General features: G+C 43.8%; 1 protein-coding gene across 2 annotated transcripts in view; it reads right to left on the reverse strand.

Annotated features, from left to right (window-relative positions):
• Positions 1-218: 218 nt before the first annotated feature.
• BLVRA (biliverdin reductase A) overlaps positions 219-23,629 on the reverse strand; it is a 30,655-nt gene continuing 7,244 nt past the window's right edge. The window contains exons 1-7 of one of the 2 annotated variants that reach the window (XM_075586576.1): positions 21,162-21,260; positions 12,750-12,877; positions 12,119-12,238; positions 11,316-11,413; positions 6,905-7,012; positions 6,325-6,496; positions 219-3,834 (exon numbers count right to left, since the gene is read on the reverse strand). In XM_075586576.1, coding sequence (XP_075442691.1) covers positions 3,579-3,834; positions 6,325-6,496; positions 6,905-7,012; positions 11,316-11,413; positions 12,119-12,238; positions 12,750-12,868 — 873 coding nt within the window. In that variant the 5' untranslated portion in view covers positions 12,869-12,877; positions 21,162-21,260 and the 3' untranslated portion in view covers positions 219-3,578. Of the gene's footprint in view, positions 3,835-6,324; positions 6,497-6,904; positions 7,013-11,315; positions 11,414-12,118; positions 12,239-12,749; positions 12,878-21,161; positions 21,261-23,629 lie in introns of those variants that run through there. The other variant, XM_075586575.1, reaches the window with a different exon arrangement.

The raw sequence follows: 23,629 nt of genomic DNA on the forward strand, positions 1-23,629 counted from the left end.
CTTTTTTTCCATATATATATATATATATATATATATATATATATATATATATATATATATATATATATATATATATATATATATACAGTATAATATCTCTCAAATAGAGCAGTTGAACCTCCCGTAGTGTCCAGTAAGTGCTGGTGCTAATCCCATACGTGAGAGATAGCTATAATTACCGAATGCGGGTACGGCAATAAGGAGGCAGCACACAGATATAAGTATTCAATAAAGTGTATTAGGAATACAGGGCACAAAAAAACAACGTTTCGGTCCGCATAGAGGGACCTTCATCGGTGGTTGGGGGGGCGGGGGGGGGGGGTTTGGGTTTGTGTGTGTATATATATATTTTTTTTTAAATAAATGGACAGACAATTATGCAACGTTAATTTCCTATTTATTACATTGCCTGTCGGTATCTAATGTAAACAAACATATGTAAATGAGATGCATGTTCCATGTTTAAAATAAATAGGAAACCTGAAATATCACTGCTTTTTCAAGTCACCTGAGACATTAAGATTAAAATCAGATTCAATAACAAAAACAGATATCTTCACACAATCATTCCTTAAAAATAAGGCATACTGAAACCGGAATTTCTGGTTTTACAATACAAATATAACCCAGCTATGGAGCACATTTTTGTGATGACATTTGCAATGTCGCAATAAAGAGACTGCCACGCATATCAAGAAGACTGAAATATTCATTATGTAAAACTGGAAACAATATCAAAAATCGGTGCGATTATCCTCAAAAGGCAAATTTGAGACATTGGTTTTTAAATACGCTTTTTATAATGTTTCTGTTTTTGTGACAGATTAGTAAATCCGAGCCGTGGTTTTTTTTTTTAAATACCGGATTGAAACAGGTAGTCTCCGGAGTTGAACCCCATTAATTTCAGATCCAGGGACCCGCTGCTTCCAGAGATACTTACCTCCATAGTAGGTGCCGGACGCCACTCCATGGTCCATTATATGTCTGCTCTTCAAAGCTGCCGGGCCCTGGGAGCCAATAGGAAGCCGTGACGTCATCAGGTTCGGCTTCTTATTGGCTCATGTGACGAGGAAGCTGAAAACTGCAGATACCGGCACCCCCTTCAGAGTAAGTATCTCCGAAAACAGGGGGTCCCTGGAGCTGAAAATAATGGGGTGCAGCTCGAGACCCCCTGCTTCAAACCCGTATTAAAAAATGAAGTGAAAAAAACAAAAAAAAAAACAATATAATCACGGCTTCGATTGCCTCTTTAATGTTAATATGACTGCCTACGTTATCGCTTTGCGGCAACTACAGTAACGTGAATAAACAGCTACAGCCCCAAAATAATGTATGTTGTCATGGAAATGAATTGATGGTGTAACTCAGCGGTGCGCAAACTGTGGGGCGCGACCCCCAGGGGGGGTGCGACACTGCCGACGGGGGGCACGGGGTTTACAGAGGCCCCGCGCGCTTCCCGAAGGCACTTAAATTAAGTGCCGGGGGAGCTGCAGGGCCTCTGTAAACCTAACTTACCGTGGCTCCGGCGGCTTCCTCCCTGCGTCGCCATGGCAACGCGGCGTCAAAATGACGCTGCGAGGTCATGTGACGTCACGTTGCTATGGCAACGTGACGTCATTACGCCGGAGCGCGGGTAAGTTGGGGTTGGGGGGGGCGCGGGAATGAGGGGACAGCCGGCAGGGGGGCGCAGGGAAAAAAGTTTGCGCCCCCCTGGTGTAACTTGTGTGTTCGTAAATATGGGCCTAAATCTCAGCCATTTTTCGCCTTCATTAAAGGAGCAATCCAAGCAGACTTTTAAAAAATATATACAGGCATACCCCGGTTTAAGGACACTCACTTTAAGTACACTCGTGAGTAAGGACATATCGCCCAATAGGCAAACGGCAGCTCGCACATGCGCCTGTCAGCACGTCCTGAACAGCAATACCAGCTCCCTACCTGTACCGAAGCTGTGCGCAAGCGGGGAGACTATAGAGCCTGTTACACATGCGTTATTTACATCAGTTATGCACGTATATGACGAGTACATGCCTCGATAAGTGGAAAAAAGGTAGTGCTTCACTTTAAGTACATTTTCGCTTTACATACATGCTCCGGTCCCATTGCGTACGTTAATGCGGGGTATGCCTGTATATAGGATTGATTCAGGGGGTCTCCGGAACTGACCCCCATTAATTTCAGCTCCAGGGACTTCTTGCTTCTCGAGATGCTTGCCTCCATAGAGGGCTGCCGGTATCTTGGGAGATTTTAAAGACCCCGGTCAAGCGGGCCAATAGGAACTCGCACTGGATGATGTCACGGCTTCCTATTGGCCCACAGTGAGCGGGAGCTTTGAAAAGCCACCATTACATGAACAACATCGTCAAGTCGGTCCGGCTACCGGCACCCCCTATGGAGGCAAGTATCACCGGAAGCAGGGGGTCCCAAGACCTGAAATTAAAAATTAATTAATAAATTAAAAACACATTTCAAAAGAAGACCACTTGGATTGCTGCTTTAAGTGGTACTATGCCCATTTAATTGAATGTGTTAAAATATAAGCATTGTGTGTGATAACAGCATTTTTGCAAGAAATCAATATGTGGCTGGTTGCCCCTCATGCTACTGGTGCAATTGGTGCTAGTGCATAGATATCTACTCCTGGAATACAAAAGACATACTGTAGGTACTGGTCATTTAACTCCACATTTTCAGTACAGGACTTTGGGACTGTGGACTAGTTTTTTTTTTTTTTTTTAAAGTTCTCATTCCTTGGTTCCAAAAATGTAGGATTACAAATTCCAATGCCCTAATTTAAAACTAAAATAAAAAATTGCTTAAACTTTAAAATGTATCTTAAGCGTTCGGACAGTCTGTTTTTAAGGTGGTTTTGTGCAAATGAATTTATATATAGGACTTTGTGTACTAGTTGGAGTGTTTAGTGCTCTTTACTTTTGTTTGGCAAAATGATTAGCCCTATTTACTAAACAATGCTACGGTGTTATTCGATAAAGTCTGAAGCAGCCAATGGCCCCATAATTGTCCGAAAACTTCCCTTGGTCAAGGGGAGTTTTCGGACAATATTGGCACGAACAGCCACTTTGTACTATAATGCAAAACCTGCTAAGCCGTAAGGTACTTTATGGTCCATTCAGTTGAATGTGGTATAAGATGCCTCAGCCTCGGTTAGTCTATGTTTCCTAAAAGGATTGAATGGTGGTTGATTTTCCACCTACAAATCCTTGGTATATTCTATTTGACTTTTCATAGCATTTTTCTCATGGTTTTACAGTCTTTTCTAGCGTTTAGTAAAATATTTGTATATTTGTTTATTCCACTATGGCAACAAGGCACTTTAGGAATGTGTCATTCAATGATGTCCCCTTCTGCCGACCACTATAAAGGTGTGATTGTTGTATGTTAACTACATTTCGTCAGTGCTCAAAAGCTAAAAAGTCTGAGGCTCATAAATAAAAAAGAAATGAAAATTAGACCATCAATGGAAAGCTCAGTAACTTCAACAGCCAATGTTGTAACCATCAGCTCGAAAAGATTATCTGAAGCAACCAAGCATCAACTTTTATGGTGTGAATCCGGTCTCAGCACTCACAATGCTGTCTTATTTCCTCGGCCAGGTCAATGCACATGAAGATACGTTTCTTCTCTGCCGCCAACTCCTCCCTGGGAACCTGACCCAGGAGCTTCCTTGCAAACAGGATCTGATCTTGCATAAAAGGCCCTACAGACGCCATGGGGGCTGCAGGCAACGTGTCCACAGTTCCGGACGTGAAAGAGAAGTGGACCTTTTTCTGGCGTTTCATGCCCGGTGACCTCTCTTCAATCCAAGTCAACGGTCTGGGGAAAGATAAATAATAATTTTAAAAAAATACAGAGAATAATGAAATCTTCTAAAATAAACTATTCTAAAACTGCAGCTTATTGTACAAAAACATTTTTTTTTATTTGTATGTATATATATATATATATATATATATATATATATATATATATATATATATATATATATATATATGTCATTTCCCAGAATCCCTTGCTGCAGTGGAAGTGCTGTATGCTGGGTGATAATGGGGAAAGGCGGGGTTGCAGACCTGCCTAAGACATGCAGATGAGCATACAGCTATATTTGCATATTTGCTTTCCTGTGGAGGGTTTTTGTCACTTTTTTTACTCACCATAACTTAACTCAGTATTATGGTTTGGCCTATCCCATAAGCCTCTCTTGCATCCCAGTAAAATCAACCCCACACTGATGAGACCCATCAAGGTCGAAACAGCTGTCTGTGGGTGGTTTTCTGGGTATGCACCTTAACCCTGGCTGTGCTCAAAGCTGTGACCATGCAGCAAGCTTAAGCCTATAGGGAACCATGTTAAAAATGGTTATTGAGGCAAAAAGTGACACTGTGTGCTCATTTGCATGTCATTTCCCAGAATCCCTTGCTGCAGTGGAAGTGCTGTATGCTGGGTGATAATGGGGAAAGGCGGGGTTGCAGACCTGCCTAAGACATGCAGATGAGCATACAGCTATATTTGCATATATATATATATATATATATATATATATATATATATATATATATATATATATACACATACAGTATATATATATATATATATATATATATATATATATATATATATATATATATATATATATAAACCACATTTACTTAGAAGTGCTGCTCTTTCTATGCTGGCATACACCATACGCTCCCAGTCAAGGATATAGTGAGGGGTAGATACCTTATAGTCCATTCACTTAAAACACCATATTTATTAAGCTGTGGAATGTGTCTTGTATTGTAGCACTGCTTAGTAAATATGGGCCATATTAATCAGAAAAAACAAGGGGATCCGCACTCATATTGTTAATAGTTTTTATGTGGCTTTAAAAAGCCAATTCGTGCAAGGTAAATGCAGAAGCTGAATACAAAAGCCATTTGAATTCCTTTGTGGGCAATAGAAACCAGCACAGGATATTTGATAACAACCACTATACACACAAACATATATACACTGGCCATCTGAAGAAGAAGTGTTTACCAGCACCAGAAAATACAAAAATAGAATTGTGAATGAAGATATTACTTTATTGTAACATACTCGACATGAAGACCCAATGTTTGCAAGCACCAACATGGACGCTTCTGACGCCGGGTGCATCAAGATGGCCACCACAACAGGAAGTTAACCTCTGTTTGGACCTAGTGATTGTCTGGACCTGGTCTAGCACTTTATATGGCCACCATATGAGCACAGTCCTTGCCCATGCAAAGTACTCTTCTACTGGGTATGCTTTCGTATGTGATTCGGGCTGATCTTCGGTGCATAACCTCGGGCTTGTATACCGACCACCCCTTTGGATCATCGCCTGTCGCGACCTTGGAAACCTAACCCTAATTTTTCTTGCTTGCCGCCAACCTACAAACCTCGTAACCGGACCTGTCTAACAGAATATGACAGACATGGGAAAATCAGTAGTGGGGACAGATCATATGCCGCCTCCACAAGTTATCAGTAGATACTTTTCATATATACAGTTGTTGACCCCGATTCTCTGTTCCCGATGCCCTACAGCACTCTACAGATAGCAGTAGGAAATCCCTGTATAGTTAAGGACTCTGAAATCCTTTGCTTTGAGGCAAGTGTCTCCAGGAAGGTCATTATTTCAAGGCAAATGAGCATTATGAAAAACTGGTGTACTAGAAGAATTAGCAAGTACCAGGCCAAAAAAGGCGTTGGTGCTCTTTTTACTGGCAAAATAAGGACATCTGTTTATTAAAACCCATAAATGTTTAAATACCACAAACATATTTTCTGTCAGGAGAAGATTTTCCACCTCAGGCATTAATGTTAAAGTGTCACGTACAGATATCATAATTAAGCATTTATTCCCATCCGAGGCTTATATTCTTTTTATATGCAGATGTAGCAGACGTTACCGGTACCGTTTATGCAACGTGTTTCGACAACAGTGGTGCGATATATGAACCAAAATTGACCGCAGCTCTATTGAAACAAAATGGTGCATAATTTTCTTGCCGCATTCAATATTAAACGCGTTTTTTTTTTAAGCAGTGCGTCGCGGTAATGGAAGCAAAAACATCTGCTACTTCTGTAGGTTTCCAATAATTTCAACAGACAGTGCACTTGAAGGAAAATCTGCAAAGTTTTAACATTTTTACACAGGAATTTTATCTGGGAAGAACTAAAGTGTGGTCCACTAAAGGGTATTAAAACTCTAAAAGAAATCTACAAGAAATACAAATGTGATTCAGAACTAAAATAATTAGCTCTTTGGCGCATCACATAAGAAAGACCCTCTACCTGTTGTCTGCAGTGAGGAGATGTGCAGTGAGCTTGGAGTAGTTGGCTTCTTTTTGCTCTTCCCTGTTGGCCGAGGCGATTGTTAGGTCCCCGAAGAGGTCAAGCAGCCAGGTCAAGCGGGCAATGCCACTGAAAGATGGGAATCCAGAACGCTTCTCATCTAGAGGCCCGCCTAGAAGAGAAACAGCAGACAAAATGCAACTGGAAATAAAAATTATGCATATGAGGCCTTTATTGGAATATCAACGTTTTGATGCAAGATTGCACCTTCATCATTTTTTTTATGGACAGCAGAAAAAACAGGAATTGGGGAATTAAGCTTTGTCCAGTTGGGGATAGGACAGAAAACCGTATGAGGCTCTTCAATTACCGATTTGTTTGTACCGGCATAGAAGGCACAAAGATAGAAAGGAGAATCTGCTAAATATGTTGGCACCATACCAAGAAATTATAATAATAATAAGCTACATATGCGAGTGAAACCATAGTACCAAAGCATATAATAATCTATCACAAGTCTTTAACACTAATGACAATCTTTAGATCTGAATGAAGAGCTATCATCCTTACTATCCCTCACCAGTGAAATGGAGCACTCCTTCCACCAGTTCCTTGCCATCCACTTCCTTCTTCAGTTGCTTATATTCCTCGGTAAGAAGCTCAATATGCTCCACGTGCAGTACTTTACCTGTAGCACAGGAAACGAGAAGAAGAAAGGATGGTTGGAGTCGTTTATTAGTAAGAATTATACCTTTGAAATGCGTGAAGCCGGTTCAAATCCGTTCTCCTTGTGACCTTGGGCAAGTTCCTTTATCTCTCCTGTGCCTCGGGCACCCAAACTTTACTGTAAGCTATGGGCCTGTAAAATTCTATGGACAATACAACACTGCGTACACGGAGCTATACAAGATAAAACATTATTATTATAATACATAGCCTTGTGCCTTAACAGGCAGTTAAGGCACAAGAGTATGCGTTATTATAACAGGCAAGTAAGCTCCAGCAATCACAAGTTTTAACAGAAATCACTTCAGATTTTAAAAGACACACAGCAAATAAAAATACCACTTATGAGCATATTCACGTCTCAGACAGATCTGCAACCCTGTCTTTCCTCATTATCTCTTGGCATACAGTGCTTCCACACTAAGAGATAATGGGGCAAAGCAGGATTACAGACCTGTCTGAGACATGTCAATGTGTTCACAAGTGGTATTTTTATTTGCTTTATGCTTCACAGTAGGTTTGTCACTTTTTTTTTTACCCACCATCATTTATTTAATAAAAAAAGACACAAAAAGAAGTGAACATGGAGTAATAGGCATGATACACCTGTTTTTAACGTGAGCCTCGGAATATTAAACTATGGTACACGTAAAGCAGTAGTCCGTGTTTTAAAAAGATTTCTTCTTGCATTTTCCAACACTATTTTTATTATTTATTTTTTTTATTTTTTATTATGATGCTTCCGTTCAGAAGACATAAAAGTGTTTGAATTATTATTAGGTGGCTGGGAGGTCAAAATGATGCGCTTATCAGAGCCCTTTGGAGTCTAAAGGTTATGGTGGCAACGTCATTAGATCAGGAAAATCATGTTTAAACATGCTGCTCTCCTCAGGTCACTTTCTCCCCATGCACAACTGCCTCTTTAGTACTGTAGGTGGTTCATTAAAAGAAATATGCATATATAGTGACTAACGGAGGAGAAAAAAAACACAGTTTGTATTGCATATCTTGTTAGAGGCTATTTAATAAAGTTTGTAGTATAGCATATATTTGATTAAAAAGCTAGTATCAACTTCAGAAAACGTGTCCCTTCTCTAGCACAATTTCCATATAGCTAATTAAATTATATTTAAAATTGAATATAATACAGTACCATACCATGTATATATTTACTGTTTGCGTCGGCATTAAAAAGCATGCTACAGATTTCTATAATGTTGTCTTACAATGTAAAAAAAAAAAAAAAAAAGTGTATATATACACACGAGGATCCATAAAAAATGAGGAGAATGTAATGAGGTATCTTTCGATTGGGAGGGTGCCATCTTGGATTTTTGATGTTATTTGTGCCACTAAAAGAATGGGGAACACTGAAATCTTTTTGGCGCTTTCCTAATAATTCCTCTGAATCCTGCGAGTTTCGGAGCCAATCATAAATGATTGACTCGAGGAGAAACGAAATATATCTAAATACTTTTGTATCAACCACTTGAATGCCCCAGGATGTACTGTAGGCACCCATGACGTACTAGCTGCATCCAAAAATCCTGCTTGTTCTACTATGCCAGGGATGGCCAAATCCAGTCCCAGAGCCACCAACAGGTAAGGTTTTCAGGATATCCCAGCTTCAGCACAGGTGAAGTTATTGTGACTGAGCCACCTGTGCTGAAGCAGGCATATCCTTAATACCCGACCTGTTGGTGGCCCTTGAGGACTGGAGTTGCCCTCCCCTGCACTAGGCAGATAGGAGCGTAGGACGTGATCTAAACGGAAGGCAAACGGAATAGGGATGATTTCTCCCCTTCTGTCATCCGTGGCGGAAAGGATCGGAGTGCAGGGGGGGCCGTGGTACTCTGCCCCTCATGCACTCAAAGGGTTACATTTCCTTTCAAACGGTCCCTGAAAACAGCAATCCCCCCCCAGAAGTCTATATGACTTTAACTCATATATTGCTTGCCTCCTGAGTATGTCCTGCTCTTTATTTCTTTTAAACTGTTATTCTAGTGTTAATATGTTTAAACGTTAACCTCAGGGAACTTAATGTCCGTTCCGGTTTTAGGCAGTGTTGCATTAAGAGCCCCGATTTAACAGACCATTGTGGCTGTAACCCTAAGAATACTAAAGTTTCTTTTAACACGTAGAAAACTATTTCCTAGCCGAGTTACTGCAATCTCAAACTCGGATGCACCATCTCCCCTCTCATTTACACAAGTATGCACCAACTTCACTTTGAGCCTAAACATGGTAGGGTTAATAAGAATAGGGAAAATGGAAGGTAACCAGTCCAATGTAAATTCAGCCACATAAAAATGCATATTGAATGCTTCGTTATGCAACACACTTCTAAACTAATCCGTTTAAGCGCTTCTGGGTTGATAATTAACAATATGTTTACAGCAAAGCAGTGGACGTTTTAATTAACCAAATATGCAGCCATAATGATATACTGGTTGATTATATATATAAAAAAAAAAAGAGAGGCACACTACAAAAAACCTAAAAAAACCTAAGGCCCTTACTTGATATACTGAAAAGATGTCTTTGTGCCAATGAAGATTTTAGTGCTATTCATCTTAATAGAGCGGATCTCTTTCACCATGAGAAAGATGCCTTCATAACATATTTTATACAGGTCTTTGAGAGACATTTTGAGACAGGAAGCATATACATAGAAATGCTACTTTTGAGTAAATCATTTCCCAGAACCTTCTCCTGCTTATACCATGGCCTATGGTGGATGCCACTGTCTTGATGGGCCATAAAATCCATTGGTCTAAATTAATGCACTGCTACAATAAATTGCCTGCTGAGTCATTTCAGATTCGAGCTGCACTGGTTTGATGTGAAACCCGAGTTGTAGATTAGACATCCTTATATCATTCGAAATAAATATACGCTTTGTTAATAAGCTTGTACCACCTCCCAGCAAACTGTGCCAACTCCGATTTAGGGATGTAAACCAGCAACGACTTTGTGATGAACTGCATATGCGGTTTTCGTTTTTTACCGAGCACCTGAACTAAATACGCCAGTATTCTGCAGGCCCCCGGGACAACGAATGATTAAACCAATAATTCCCACTCTCACCACCACAATTTGGTTTTTAATGTTACATGAAGACATTTTACTTCATGCATAGCGGAACCCAATATATTTGGCCGGTGCCGAAATGTCGGGCACCACTAAGCATTGAGAAAAAATAGTGTCTACTTTTTGTTGGTGTGCTAACCTTCTTTTGATGCTTTTCTATACCTACCTGTAAGGCCAGGGCTGAAAGGTCTTTTGACACCTTACTTTATTCTCGTGTATAGAATTTTGGGGATGTCCGTATACTCTCTCGAGTTATATTACCCGAGCTGGGAAGACTCCCGAAATATTTGTGTTTTGTATGTTTGAGAGACAAAAAAAATTACGTATCTGGTCGCTCTCTATTGGGGGTCAGAGTGAGGCTGCTACTTTAAAGCATCAATCGCAGTATGCCTGTCATATACAGAGTTTTTACCCCACATGATTCTGGGGCTTTCCCTGGAATATACCTCTCTCAGTCCCCTACTATCTTCATTAGTATGCATAGTAACACATTACCTGACTCACCAGCAAAGATGTTACCCGCAGTCATACTATCTTTGTGTTCACGCTGAAACATGAGGGCAAACAGCGGCAGGCCAAGGCTAGTCTGGGCGGCACAATACTTACAGCAGCAGTTCCCCAGACAAAAAGACGAAATCGCTGTTCAGAAACGGGCAGAAATCTAATCTCATTCCCCGAATGTCACAATGGCCACATGATTGCTGGCCCTGGTAACATTCAGCAGCCATATTCTGTCAATATCAGATAAATACTCCTGTCTGAGAGACTTAGGCTGCGCTTATAGTGACGGCGACGCGACGTCGCCTGAAAACAAAAGCATTGTCGCCGTCGCAAGAGCTTATAGTAAGCGCGGCGCGACGGCAGCGACCAAAAATTTGGAAGCCGATAAAATTTGATTTTTCAGAGGCTGTCGCCACATGTGACAGCCTCTGAACCAATCAATGGCCAGGTCGCCAGCGACATCGCCAGAAAGTTAAATTATAACTTTCGCAGGTGGCGACGGGTGACGTCATCCGTCGTCGTCACTATAAGCGCGGCCTTTAACGTCAATAAAATAAACAATAAAAAAAAAGGAAATTGAGCAGTACAGGTTATTGCTCTATATGCAGATATCACATGATATAATTTAAATGCAACAGTGCAGTCACAAAGATAATGTACAAATGTGCCTTTACCTTTGTGCTCAGCCAGACGCCACAATTCCTGTGCTGTAGATGCAGAAAGTGCCATAGGATACTCCACAAGAACATGCTTACCAGCCTCTAGGAAATGCCTTTCAGAAAACAGCAACGATGGATTAAACAGAATTGTGTTCATTGGATGAATTCTTATACATTAAACAAAATCATGTTTCTCATCCGTGGCTTTACAACCCATCTTCCTGTTACAAGTTACTGTTGATTTACGCAGTTTTCACAAAATAAACTGATGCCTCTATACATATGCAAGGGCTAAGCAATAAGGCAAAAACATTAATAAAATGGTGTGTTACCCGTCTGTAGTGTGTATATATTATAGAGTTAAGGGATAACCTAATCCGTAGGGATTCTGTTTTGAAAAAAACGGTTTCCCGGGTGCCTTTATTTTGTTTCTATATGGGGGAAATTCCTCCGAGGCCGAAAAAGAACTAAGCCACATGGCGTGTGTAATAGGTTAGATGTAGATAACCAGGACCTTTTTTTTTTTTCCCTTTTAAAATGGACAAGTACAAGTACTTTTAAATCTTTTTTGAAACTTTACTTTTCCTTGGTGAACGAATTCTTTAGATGGTTTTTACATCCAGATAAACATAAGTAGCTGATGCGCTTGGACACAGCAAGTCCAGAATAAAAATGAAGTATATTTATTTTTAACAGGAAGCCAATTATAGTAGGGGGAGATTTCATTAGGGACTGATGCCGGGTATAGGCTCCCCCCCCCCCCCAATCCAGTGTTATCTAGCATTCAAGTATCAGAGAAATATTATTCTTTTTACTACCTGATACTTTGATCATGGTTCCGATTATCTGTACAGATGAAAGCGGCATCAATGTCTTCACTCCGCAGAGCTTCTTCCAGGCTGATCTGCTTAGCATTGTTAAACTGGCCAAGGTCTCGCCTGATTCATAGAAGCAGAAAGAAGGTCAGAATATACGACTCCTCGTGTGACCAGCAGGTTATACTCCTGTTTCTCAAGTTTGGCCAGGGAATAATGCTTATATTTGTATCGGAAGAAACAAATATAAACATTTGTTCTTGTGTCTGTACAAAACGTGTTAGATATCTTACATTTGGGCTAATATTTACCAAGAGGTGCTAGTCCATAAGTCACAGAATACCCCTTACACGCCCTGAAGTTTAGCCGAAGAGTTTGCTTCATGTCAGACTTGCCAAACCCTTTATACACTAGTAAGCAGGGGACATGACAGCCATTAACAGATTTAAATATTCTTGCGAATTGTTATGCACTATATTACGATAAATAGTTCCCAAATTACAACCCCGATCATAAGCCCTATTTATGATTTTTCTGTAGTGCCATTGATTGTTCTGCATTAACTCCAAAAAGCTAAAATTTGCTAAAAAAATAAATAAATAAAAATAAAATGTATTTGTGGTTAGTGACTAACCTAGATACAAAGCCAATGAGGTTTAGACTCTCTGAAGGACTGGACCGCAATGGATTGAGCAGGTCCCGGATTCTCACAGAGCCTGCAATTCCAACTCCAACCACCACAGCCCCGAACATTTTGCCAACCTGCAAAACAAAGACAAGAAACGTCTTACCAGCCGATTGCTTACATTTAAATGTTTTGTAATAAAAAATGAAAGAGCACTGCGTGAAGAGGGGTAAAAATGTAACAAATCATAGGAAACAAACAATATCATATACAATAATGTTGACTATTTCCTAAAAGGGTCCACAATATCACAGATCCAGAGTGCATACGAGGAGAGCTTGCTTTGTGTATGTGCAATACAAGACATTGAGATAAATGCTTGTTTCTGGAGAATAGACCAAAATCTGTAGGTCATTCCTGCCTGAAAAGTGTACTGAGCATTCCAAAGCCTCCACCTATCCTCGTTACCAAGAGACAGAACTCAAAGGGTTTTTCTGCAAGTGTTTCAAAGTGCATTTATAAAATAAAGCTACACAATTTTAGAAAGTGCAAACTGGACAGTTGTATGTGAGCCCCCAGTAATATATTGTGAATGAAATAGGGGGCTGCTCTAAAAAAAATCTAATCTTATTTAAAAGGAAACGTAATTGTAGCGAGTTTAACAAGACTTTTGTGCGGTCTGCCATTATTTGTGACCTATTTGGGCCTTTCTGCAGACCAGTGCGAAACTGGCAAACAAGTAGCTCTAAGAGCAAGAGGAGCTGCAAGTGTTTCATGTGAGGTGAGTTGTGACACGTAAGGATTAAACATACAGTACTGTACATGCCAAGCCTCCCATGTGAATTTGTGCGTCTTTAGAGACGGGTATTGTATGTCTTTATTTATATAGCGCCAAAAGTGTATTCAGCGCTTCAAAGAATACAGTAGCGGGAATTTTAAAAATACAATAAATGCAGCAAAAATCAGACAATGGGAAAGGAAATCCCTGCCCCGAAGAGCTTACAATCTAAGAGGTTTGAGGGGAAACTTACAGAGACAGCAGGTGAGGGAATAAGTGCTGTAGATGTGTGTGTTTGGCAACATTGTGTGGTATAAGTGACTGTGGGACAATAGCCATGAGTGCAGGCTATTGGGATGCTTGATTTGTGGGGCAAGTTTTAAGGTTAGTCAGTGTTAAATGAAAAGGTTAACACCATTTACAGGGGAAGAGATGGCAGGGAGCCGTGGGTGAGATCAGGTGTGTATGTCTGGCTTCAGGCTTAGGGGAGATTCCCAGCAGCAGGAAGGAGTAGATAGAGGGTGTGAATAGAGGATTTGTGTGGGTGTTTTTATATTGAGGGTTGTTGGGAGAGAGGTGTATGAATAATGGTGCAGTGGGGAAGTTGGAGAGAACAGGGACATTCACCAAGGAGTAAGGAAACAGTAAACAGAAAATGCAATAAGGAGGGCATAGTGAGATACAGGAAACAAGACTTCCCAGTTTTTGGAGGATAGGAAGAGTACAAATAATCACAGCTTTTAGAAAGTAAAGTTCTCACAGTTGTAAAGTTGTTGTTCAGTCCAGATCTTCCTTCAATATTCACCTCCAATTTCAACTCCAGGATTAACACCACACACTTGAATGTTACACTTTAAGATGTTACTCACAGCCAAAGTATGTAACCAGAAAAGAGTAGCGGCCTGTATTTGTAGCAGCAGGAGAGCAGTATGTCTCTGCAGTCTTTACCTGCTTTTAATTTATGTGGCGACATTGAAGCTAGAGCAGTATGTACAAGAGGGTTTTTTAATGATCGTGACTGGGCCGGAAATGGTGTTAATTGAGGCATGATTTGGCTGTGGGAGTTCCTGATTACTTGTGGTAACTCATTCATTTGCAAACTTTGGTGACAAACTCTTAAAGCAGCCCCGCACCCCTCCCCCTCCCCACCTACTTAAATCTTCCCCTTTTTACAGGATGGGAACCAGCAGGTCCCAGGAGCAGAACCACTGTTTCTACAGATCTGGGAAACCTTCCTTCCTGAGTTACTGTAAAAAGGTATCAATGCTACTTCCTGTTTTTGCGCTGGGTTTGAAATCTTCCGTGTCACGCGGGCCAATAAGAAGCGCACAGATGATCCTGTGGCTTCCTAGTGGCCTGTGTGAAGCAGGAGATTTAAACTAAGGGGACTGAAACGCCAGTACTTTTAGCAGAAAGTATCTCAGGAACCACAGGGTTCCTAGAGCTGAAAACAGCACGGTTCAGCGCCAGGCTCCTAACCTGTAATAAAAAAAAAATTCCCTTTCCCTATGTATGTGTCTGGTTGATTGGTTTATTCTTTAAATGTGTTAGTAGTAATAAGTGTTGTTGATTTGACCCCATCCACTGTTCAAATTTGACGGAAAGGCTGGCTAGATTGGCCTGTATGTTATGTGATATGAAAACTGCTTGATGTGGTCCTGAATGTTCCCTTTTTTATTTTCTGTATCCCATTGAAAACTGCAAATAAAATGAAGTTTAAAAAAAAAAACACACGAAAAACAAATACAAAAACAAGTAGCTGGGATTGCGGCTTTTTAACCTAACTTCAGGCGGTTGTTTCCTGGAAACCGTGGCATTTCTTTCTTCATGTTCTATATTTTACTTTTGAGTTGACAGAGTATAGAAAATTATGCCAGTGAAACAATGAACAGGTGAAGTCTCAGTTCATATTGTGCTGATCTATTCCTTACTTAATTTGTTTTAATCCTTCAGTTTATGGGTTTATTTTGGCAGAGGTTAGGCCGTTTTAATGTCTCCATTTGCAGCACTTCCCTGACACGGCTCAGTCACGGACGTACAGGGAACCTTTATCAAGCCCTGGTACCGGTGATCGCAGGGGTGCTCAACTCCAGTCCACAAGCCCCCAACAGGTCAGGTCTTCAGGATATCCCTGCTTCAGCACAGGTGGCTCAATCAAAGGCTCGGCCTGTTGGGGAGCCTGGAGGACTGGAGTTGAGCACCTCTAGGTTAGCGCACCCAATGCAGCACTATCTTCCATTAACTTGAAAGGGAATTAACGCTGCATCGGGTGTGCTAACCTGTAATGTCGCTTGATGCATTTTCCCCTAATATATGCAGCCTTTGATTACCTTTATTTAAAATTATTTACCTAAGCTGCTGATCCATTTGTTTCAGTTTCAATTAATCCTTCAGTCAGTGTAACTCAGTACAGCAGCTACAATGTATCCTGATATTACTACGGTAACTATCTATTGTTACAGTTTGAGCTGCAAACTGCTGGGAACAGTGGTGACAAATTGTCACAAACAGGGAAAAGTGTTACACTGCAGGGGAGGTGGACTAAACCCTGCTATGAAAATCAAAATATTCTCAGTGTATTAAAACAAAAAATGGAGTTCAATTTTAATATATAAAAAAGGTAGTAAGTATTATCTAACACTACAGAACTGATTTATAAAAATATATAAATAAAAACACACACGTAGAATATTGCTTGGATTGTTCCTTTAAGGCAGGCCTGAACAACACGCGGCCCGCGGCGGCTTTCCCCCTCCTCGAGTCCGCTCTCCCTCTCCGCCACCCACCGCAATCCCAGCCCGCTCTCCCCCCCGCCCCCCGAGCCGAACCAGCCATCCGAGCCAAGCCCAGCCCGCTCTCCCCCCCTAACCCCCCCGAGCCAGCCAGCCGAGCCAAGCCCAGCCCGCACTCAAGACTGCACGCTCTAGCAGTGCGGCACTTCCAGTGCCCGCTGCTTGCGAGCGCGCGCAGTCCTGCCTGCTCTCCGCCGTGATCTGTGGTGCAGGGCGGTGAGGGGAGGTGCAGGGGGAGAATGTGAGGTGAGGAGGTGCAGGGGGATATGTGAGGTGAGGAGGTGCAGGGGGATATGTAAGGTGAGGAGGTGCAGGGGGATATGTGAGGTGAGGAGGTGCAGGGGGATATGTGAGGTGAGGAGGTGCAGGGGGATATGTGAGGTGAGGAGATGCAGGGGGATATGTGAGGTGAGGAGGTGCAGGGGGATATGTGAGATGAGGAGATGCAGGGGGATATGTGAGGTGAGGAGATGCAGGGGGATATGTGAGGTGAGGAGATGCAGGGGGATATGTGAGGTGAGGAGATGCAGGGGGATATGTGAGGTGAGGAGGTGCAGGGGGATAATGTGAGGTGAGGAGATGCAGGGGGATATGTGAGGTGAGGAGGTGCAGGGGGATAATGTGAGGTGAGGAGGTGCAGGGGGATATGTGAGGTGAGGAGGTGCAGGGGGATATGTGAGGTGAGGAGGTGCAGGGGGATATGTGAGGTGAGGAGATGCAGGGGGATATGTGAGGTGAGGAGGTGCAGGGGGATATGTAAGGTGAGGAGGTGCAGGGGGATATGTGAGGTGAGGAGGTGCAGGGGGATATGTGAGGTGAGGAGATGCAGGGGGATATGTGAGGTGAGGAGGTGCAGGGGGATATGTGAGGTGAGGAGATGCAGGGGGATAATTTGAGGTGAGGAGGTGCAGGGGGATATGTGAGGTGAGGAGGTGCAGGGGGATATGTGAGGTGAGGAGATGCAGGGGGATAATTTGAGGTGAGGAGGTGCAGGGGGATATGTGAGGTGAGGAGGTGCAGGGGGATAATTTGAGGTGAGGAGGTGCAGGGGGATAATTTGAGGTGAGGAGGTGCAGGGGGATAATTTGAGGTGAGGAGGTGCAGGGGGATATGTGAGGTGCAGCATGATTATTGTAAAAGCATGCTGAGACAAGGATTCACACAGTGCAAAAAGAAACAGCTCTATTTGTGGGAATATACCGGGGTTAGATAGTGAAGGTCCAGAACACGGACAGTAAACATACGACCTTCAATAATGAATATATGTTACTAGCTGAGAGCCCCGGCGTTGCCCGGGATGTTTGTGGTGTGGGTGTGGCATTTGGGTGAGGAGTGGTCAACGCGGCCCATGTGCGGTGGTAGTGCTGCTGTGGCTGTACTGATGGTGATTGTATCGGTGTGCTGATTTTGGAGGGTTTGGTGCTGATGTGGGGGTGCGGATGTGGGGGTGCGGATGTGGGTGTGCCGATGGGGGAGGTGCAAAGGTGCCGATGTGTGGGTGCTGATGGTGTTGATGGGGGCTGGGAATGGCGGGGAGCCGAGAATGCCAGTGTGCTGGGGGGGCATGGGATAGCGGTGTGCTGATGTGGTTTTGCTGGGGATAGTGTGTGTGTGTATACGTGTGTGTGTATACACACGTGTGTGTGTATACACGTGTGTGTGTATACATGTTTGTGTGTGTGTATACATGTTTGTGTGTATACATTGTATGTGTGTGTGTGTGTGTATACATGTGTACGTGTGTGTGTGTGTGTACGTGTGTGTGTGTGTATACGTGTGTGTATACACATGTGTGTGTATACACATGTGTGTATACACATGTGTGTATAGACGTGTATACACATGTGTGTGTAGACATTGTGTGTATGTATATATTGTGTGTGTGTGTATACATGTGTACATGTGTGTATACACATGTGTATACACATGTGTGTATACATGTTTGTGTGTATACATAGTATGTGTGTGTGTGTACATGTGTGTGTGTGTACATTTGTGTGTGTATACATGTTTGTGTGTGTGTATACATGTTTGTGTGTGTGTATACGTGTGTGTATACATGTGTGTGTGTGTGTGTGTGTGTGTGTATACATTATGTGTATGTATACGTGTGTGTGTATGTGTACATGTGCGTGTGTGTATGTCTCCATGTGTGTGTATACACATGTGTATATACACATGTGTATACACGTGTGTGTGTATACATAGTATGTGTGTGTGTGTGTATACATTTGTGTGTATACGTGTGTATGTGTGTGTGTGTGTGTGTGTGTGTATACATGTGTGTATACATGTGTGTGTGTATACATGTGTGTGTGTATACATTATGTGTATGTATACATGTGTGTGTGTGTACGTGTGTGTATGTGTACATGTGCGTGTGTGTATGTCTCCATGTGTGTGTGTATGTCTCCATGTGTGTGTGTACGTGTACATGTGTGTGAGTATACGTGTACATGTGTGTGTGTGTGTGTACGTGTCTACGTGTACATGTGTGTGTGTGTCTACGTGTACATGTGTGTGTGTCTACGTGCGTGTGTATACGTGTGTGTGTGCGTATACGTGTGTGTGTGTCTACGTGTGTGTGTGTGTCTACGTGTGTGTGCGTATACGTGTGTGTGTGTGTCTACGTCTGTGTGTGTGTCTACGTGTGTGTGTGTACACGTGTGTCTACGTGTGTGTTTGTACGTGTGTGTGTTTGTACGTGTGTGTGTGTCTACGTGTGTGTGTGTGTGTGTGTGTGTGTACGTGTGTGTGTGTGTAAACGTGTGTCTGTGTGTATACGTGTGTGTCTGTGTGTGTCTGTGTGTATACGTGTGTGTCTGTGTGTATAGGTGTGTGTGTGTGTGTATAGGTGTGTGTGTGTGTATAGGTGTGTGTCTGTGTGTATAGGTGTGTCTGTGTGTCTACGTGTGTGTTTGTTTGTGTCTACGTGTGTCTGTGTGTCTACGTGTGCCTGTGTGTATACGTGTGTGTGTGTATACGTGTGTCTGTATAGGTGTGTGTGTGTGTGTGTGTGTGTGTGTGTGTGTGTGCGTGTGTGTCTGTCTACGTGTGTGTGTGTCTGTCTACATGTGTGTGTGTGTCTACATGTGTGTGTCTGTGGACGTGTGTGTGTGCCTACATGCGTGTGTGTGCCTACATGTGTGTGTGTGTGTGTGTGTGTGTGTGCGCCTACATGTGTGTGTGTGTGTGGTCTCTGTGTGTGTGTGTGTGTCTCTGTGTATGTGTATGTGTATGTGTATGTATATATATAGTGTGTGTGTGTGTATGTATGGAGGGTTGAGGCTGGCAATGAAGGAATGGGGGGGTGTGGGGGGAGAGCTGCTTACCTTGCAGTCGGCAGCATGTTCCTCGAGGTGAGGCCTCCTGCAGGGCGGGAGCCCCCCCGCTGCCTCCGGCTCGAGGTGAGGCCTCCTGCAGGGCGGGAGCTCCCCCGCTGCCTCCGGCTCGAGGTGAGGCCTCCTGCAGGGCGGGAGCCCCCCCGCTGCCCTCCGGCTCGAGGTGAGGCCTCCTGCAGGGCGGGAGCCCCCCCACTGCCCTCCGGCTCGAGGTGAGGCCTCCTGCAGGGCGGGAGCCCCCCCGCTGCCTCCGGCTCGAGGTGAGGCCTCCTGCAGGGCGGGAGCCCCCCCACTGCCCTCCGGCTCGAGGTGAGGCCTCCTGCAGGGCGGGAGCCCCCCCGCTGCCTCCGGCTCGAGGTGAGGCCTCCTGCAGGGCGGGAGCCCCCCCGCTGCCCTCCGGCTCGAGGTGAGGCCTCCTGCAGGGCGGGAGCCCCCCCGCTGCCCTCCGGCTCGAGGTGAGGCGGCGGTGCCGAGGAGCGTTGCAGGCGGCGCCGGGTAGGCTGGTCTTTGCTGTGAGGGGGGTGGGAGAGGTGAGCCGGTGCCGAGGAGCGTGCGGCGAGGCCCGTGGGTATGCTGCCTCACCCATCCGGCCGCTCCCACGTGGATGTGAGGCGGGAGGCAGCGTGTTGTGGCCGCTCCCCCGCGTGTGTCCCGGGCGCTCGCTCGCTCCCCCGCTGACTGTAGCGGCGCCGGGGTGTGAGCTTGGGGGGGGGGGGGGGTGAGCTTGGGGGGGGGGTGTGAGCTTGGGGGGGGGTATGCTTGGGGGGGGGGTGAGGTGTGTGTGAGCTTGGGGGGGGTGGGAATGTATGTGTGGGTGGGAGTGTGGGAGTGTGTGTGTGTGTGTGTGTGTGTGTGTGTGTGTTTTTTTTTTTTTTTTTTTTTTTTTGTGGACCTTTGGCCCGTCACTCCGCCTCAGGGGCGGGCCAAGGGGGTGGTGTGAGTGTGTGAGGCCAATGAGAGGTGTGCGGGGGCGGGCGGCCCATGGGACCAATGAGATTGCCGCTAGGGACACCGGACATCCAGGCAGGCAGGCAAACATACAGTGCTTTCACTAATATAGTATAAGATGTGCTTTGTCTTCATACTGTACTAACAATCACAAACGCAACAACAGAGACCTAGTTAGAGCACTCTGCCGACACTCTGGGAAATCTTAAAAAATAGGGTGTTAAAAAAACGACGCAGCTGTGATCCTAGTAAGAGTTCATATTAGACTCTGCATCTAATAAAATAAAGATTAGAGCAGAAAGAAACAGCTAACCAAATACACTGCTTTCCGGCTATAACCTATGTAACATCTCATCCTGCTAAGAACTTGTATTGGAAATTATAGGCTAAAGCAGTACAATTCCGAGCATTATTAAAATCCCTGCTCTCTGATTGGTTAGAATTCCGGGCATTATTCATTCAGTAATGCCCGGAATTTTTGGCAACTTGACAATTCACCTTTCAGAGATGCAGGGATAGCGCGCTGAGAAAACCGCCAATTTTAAAACTTAACGGTAAATACCTCTCCTGGTCCAAGCACCGGCAGCACATCCGCTCCTCTCCTCACTCAGCTCGGCAGCATATGCAGTCTCTCCCTCTCACAGCACCTCTCCTCACTCAGCTCGGCAGCATATGCAGTCTCTCCCTCTCTCACAGCACCTCTCCTCACACAGCTCAGCTACATATGCAGTCTCTCCCTCTCTCACAGCACCTCTCCTCACACAGCTCAGCAACATATGCAGTCTCTCCCTCTCTCACAGCACCTCTTCTCACACAGCTCAGCTTGGCAGCAAATGCAGTCTCTCCCTCTCTCACAGCTGCTAGTGTTGTTAGAAGCTGGTGGGTCCCAAATAGTAACTTTGTCACTTGCAACAAAGTAATATTTCTTCTACAACTTTTATAGATTCTGCTAAGGTCATTTTTATTTGTATTTTATTTAATTTGTAGTTAAAATCACTGTCCCCCCACTTCTTACCCATCTCCCCTTCAACCACCCCTCCCCATATCTCCCCCCTCACCTCTCTCTTCTCCCCAACTCCACCTCTCTCACCCCTCTTTCAATCTTCACCTCAGGCCTTCAACTCTTTCAGCCAGGGCATTATTCGCCAGTAATGCCCTGTTCTTCTGGGATTATTACTTAAGTACCACTCATTAGCTGAAGTGTGCCATGGCATGTGCTTTGGGTGAGCTGTGACTCATCAGTTTAAGAATGCTTTTGCTACAACACTCAGCACTGATTGGAGGAAGCCTACCACAAAATACTATAAATAAGAGCTTAGGCTGGGGATATTGCCAGAAGCTTCTCCACGGACCATGCAGGTGCCCTGGCCAAGAATTCCCCTCGCTCTATCGGGATCAGACTAGGCTTCCCCGGGTGTTTGGAGCATTTTCCTGTTGTATGCTCATTACAAGACATTTTTATTTCATCTGCAGAATTTATAACACAACGTTTCTGAGGATCTCCCTTCCTCAAGTGCAATATTTACATTGTAAATAGGTAACTATTTAACCCGAGGAAGGGAGATCCCCAAAACATTGGGCGTTATAAATGATTTTGAACAGTACGGCAAATAGAAGATTACTACTTTTCAGTGTTACTACGTGTGACACATCAGAATGCTACAACCAATCATCCCCGACAAAACGGAGCACGGCAAGATCAAACATGATCATCACTTTCATAAGCTAATAAGGTCTATGGAACCTAACTTTTTTTTATGTGGTTATAGCGTCCCACACACAGAAATCGGTTAAAGGCACAGTCCCATATTGTACTGACATGAACCGATCATCATTTGTTTTGCATTTTATTTATTTTTTTTACTTACTTAAATCCTATTATTTCCCTATGGACATAACAGAATACGTCACGAGGGCCGGTACGGATACAAGCATTAGAGTTAAACACATATAGGCTTCATAAAATGATGAGATAATCAGATGTATGCACATCAATTAGGAAAGAGTACAGATAAGTAACTGGTATGGGCAGGGACACTCACCAAATATTTCAGGTCATAATGTTTACAAACGTAAAAAAAGAAAAAGGAAAAAAAAAAAAAAAAAACACTTTAAAAAAAAAACTTTTCACATTTTTCTATAAAAGGGAATAAATCCCCCATACATAGGTTCCAAGGAAAAGAAAGTTTGCTTTAAGCACGATTACATTTAAGGAGACGGACTATTGTTAGGCTGTTTACAAAGCAGTTTTTCATAAACTAGGAGGGACTGCACCTTTAAGTTGCTAAGAGTGCCCCATTTCTGAAATTGTGCATTAGGTACCAACGCACAATTACCTGTGGAACTCCCTTACACTCAGCATATCCCAAGTACCTTCTCTTCCCACCTTTAAGTCAAACCTTGAAACTCACCTCTTATCTTAAATGAAGAGTTTCAATAGCATAGGCCTGTGGTTTTCAACCTTTTTTTGGTTAAGGAATTATACTTCTGGCCTTACTGGGGGAGGGAGGGAATTGCAATGAACGCTGGGGAACCACTGGGCCTGTGACACTTGTCCCAGCTCTTCACCCCCCCCCCCGTTGGCTGCGGAACCCTTGAGCGATGCCCGCAGAACCCTGGTTGAAAAACCACTGGTCTAGACCAGCGGTGCGCAAAGTGCGGGGCGCTAGATTGTTAAGGGGGGCGCGGGTGTTCGAGACCCCACACTTCCCTGAAGGCATTTAAAATAAATGCTGGGGATCGCGTGGGGCCTCTGTAACTGGTTTACTTACCTTGGTTCCAAAGATGCATCACTATGGCAACCAACGTCAAATGACGCCGCTGGGTCATGTGACGTCACGTTGCTGTGGCAACATGTCACACGACCCGGACGTCATTTGACGCCGGGGCCGTGCGGGGGGTGGGGGCGCGAGCCGGAGGGGAGAGGAGAAAGGTGGGCACATGAAGATAAGTTTGCGCATCCCTAGTCTAGACTCATGGCTACTGTCCACCACAGTCGCTCCTAACAACCATTGTGGCCAAGTACTGCCA

The sequence above is a fragment of the Ascaphus truei genome, chromosome 2 (genome assembly GCF_040206685.1).
Source record: "Ascaphus truei isolate aAscTru1 chromosome 2, aAscTru1.hap1, whole genome shotgun sequence".
Classification (NCBI taxonomy): Eukaryota; Metazoa; Chordata; class Amphibia; order Anura; family Ascaphidae; genus Ascaphus; species Ascaphus truei.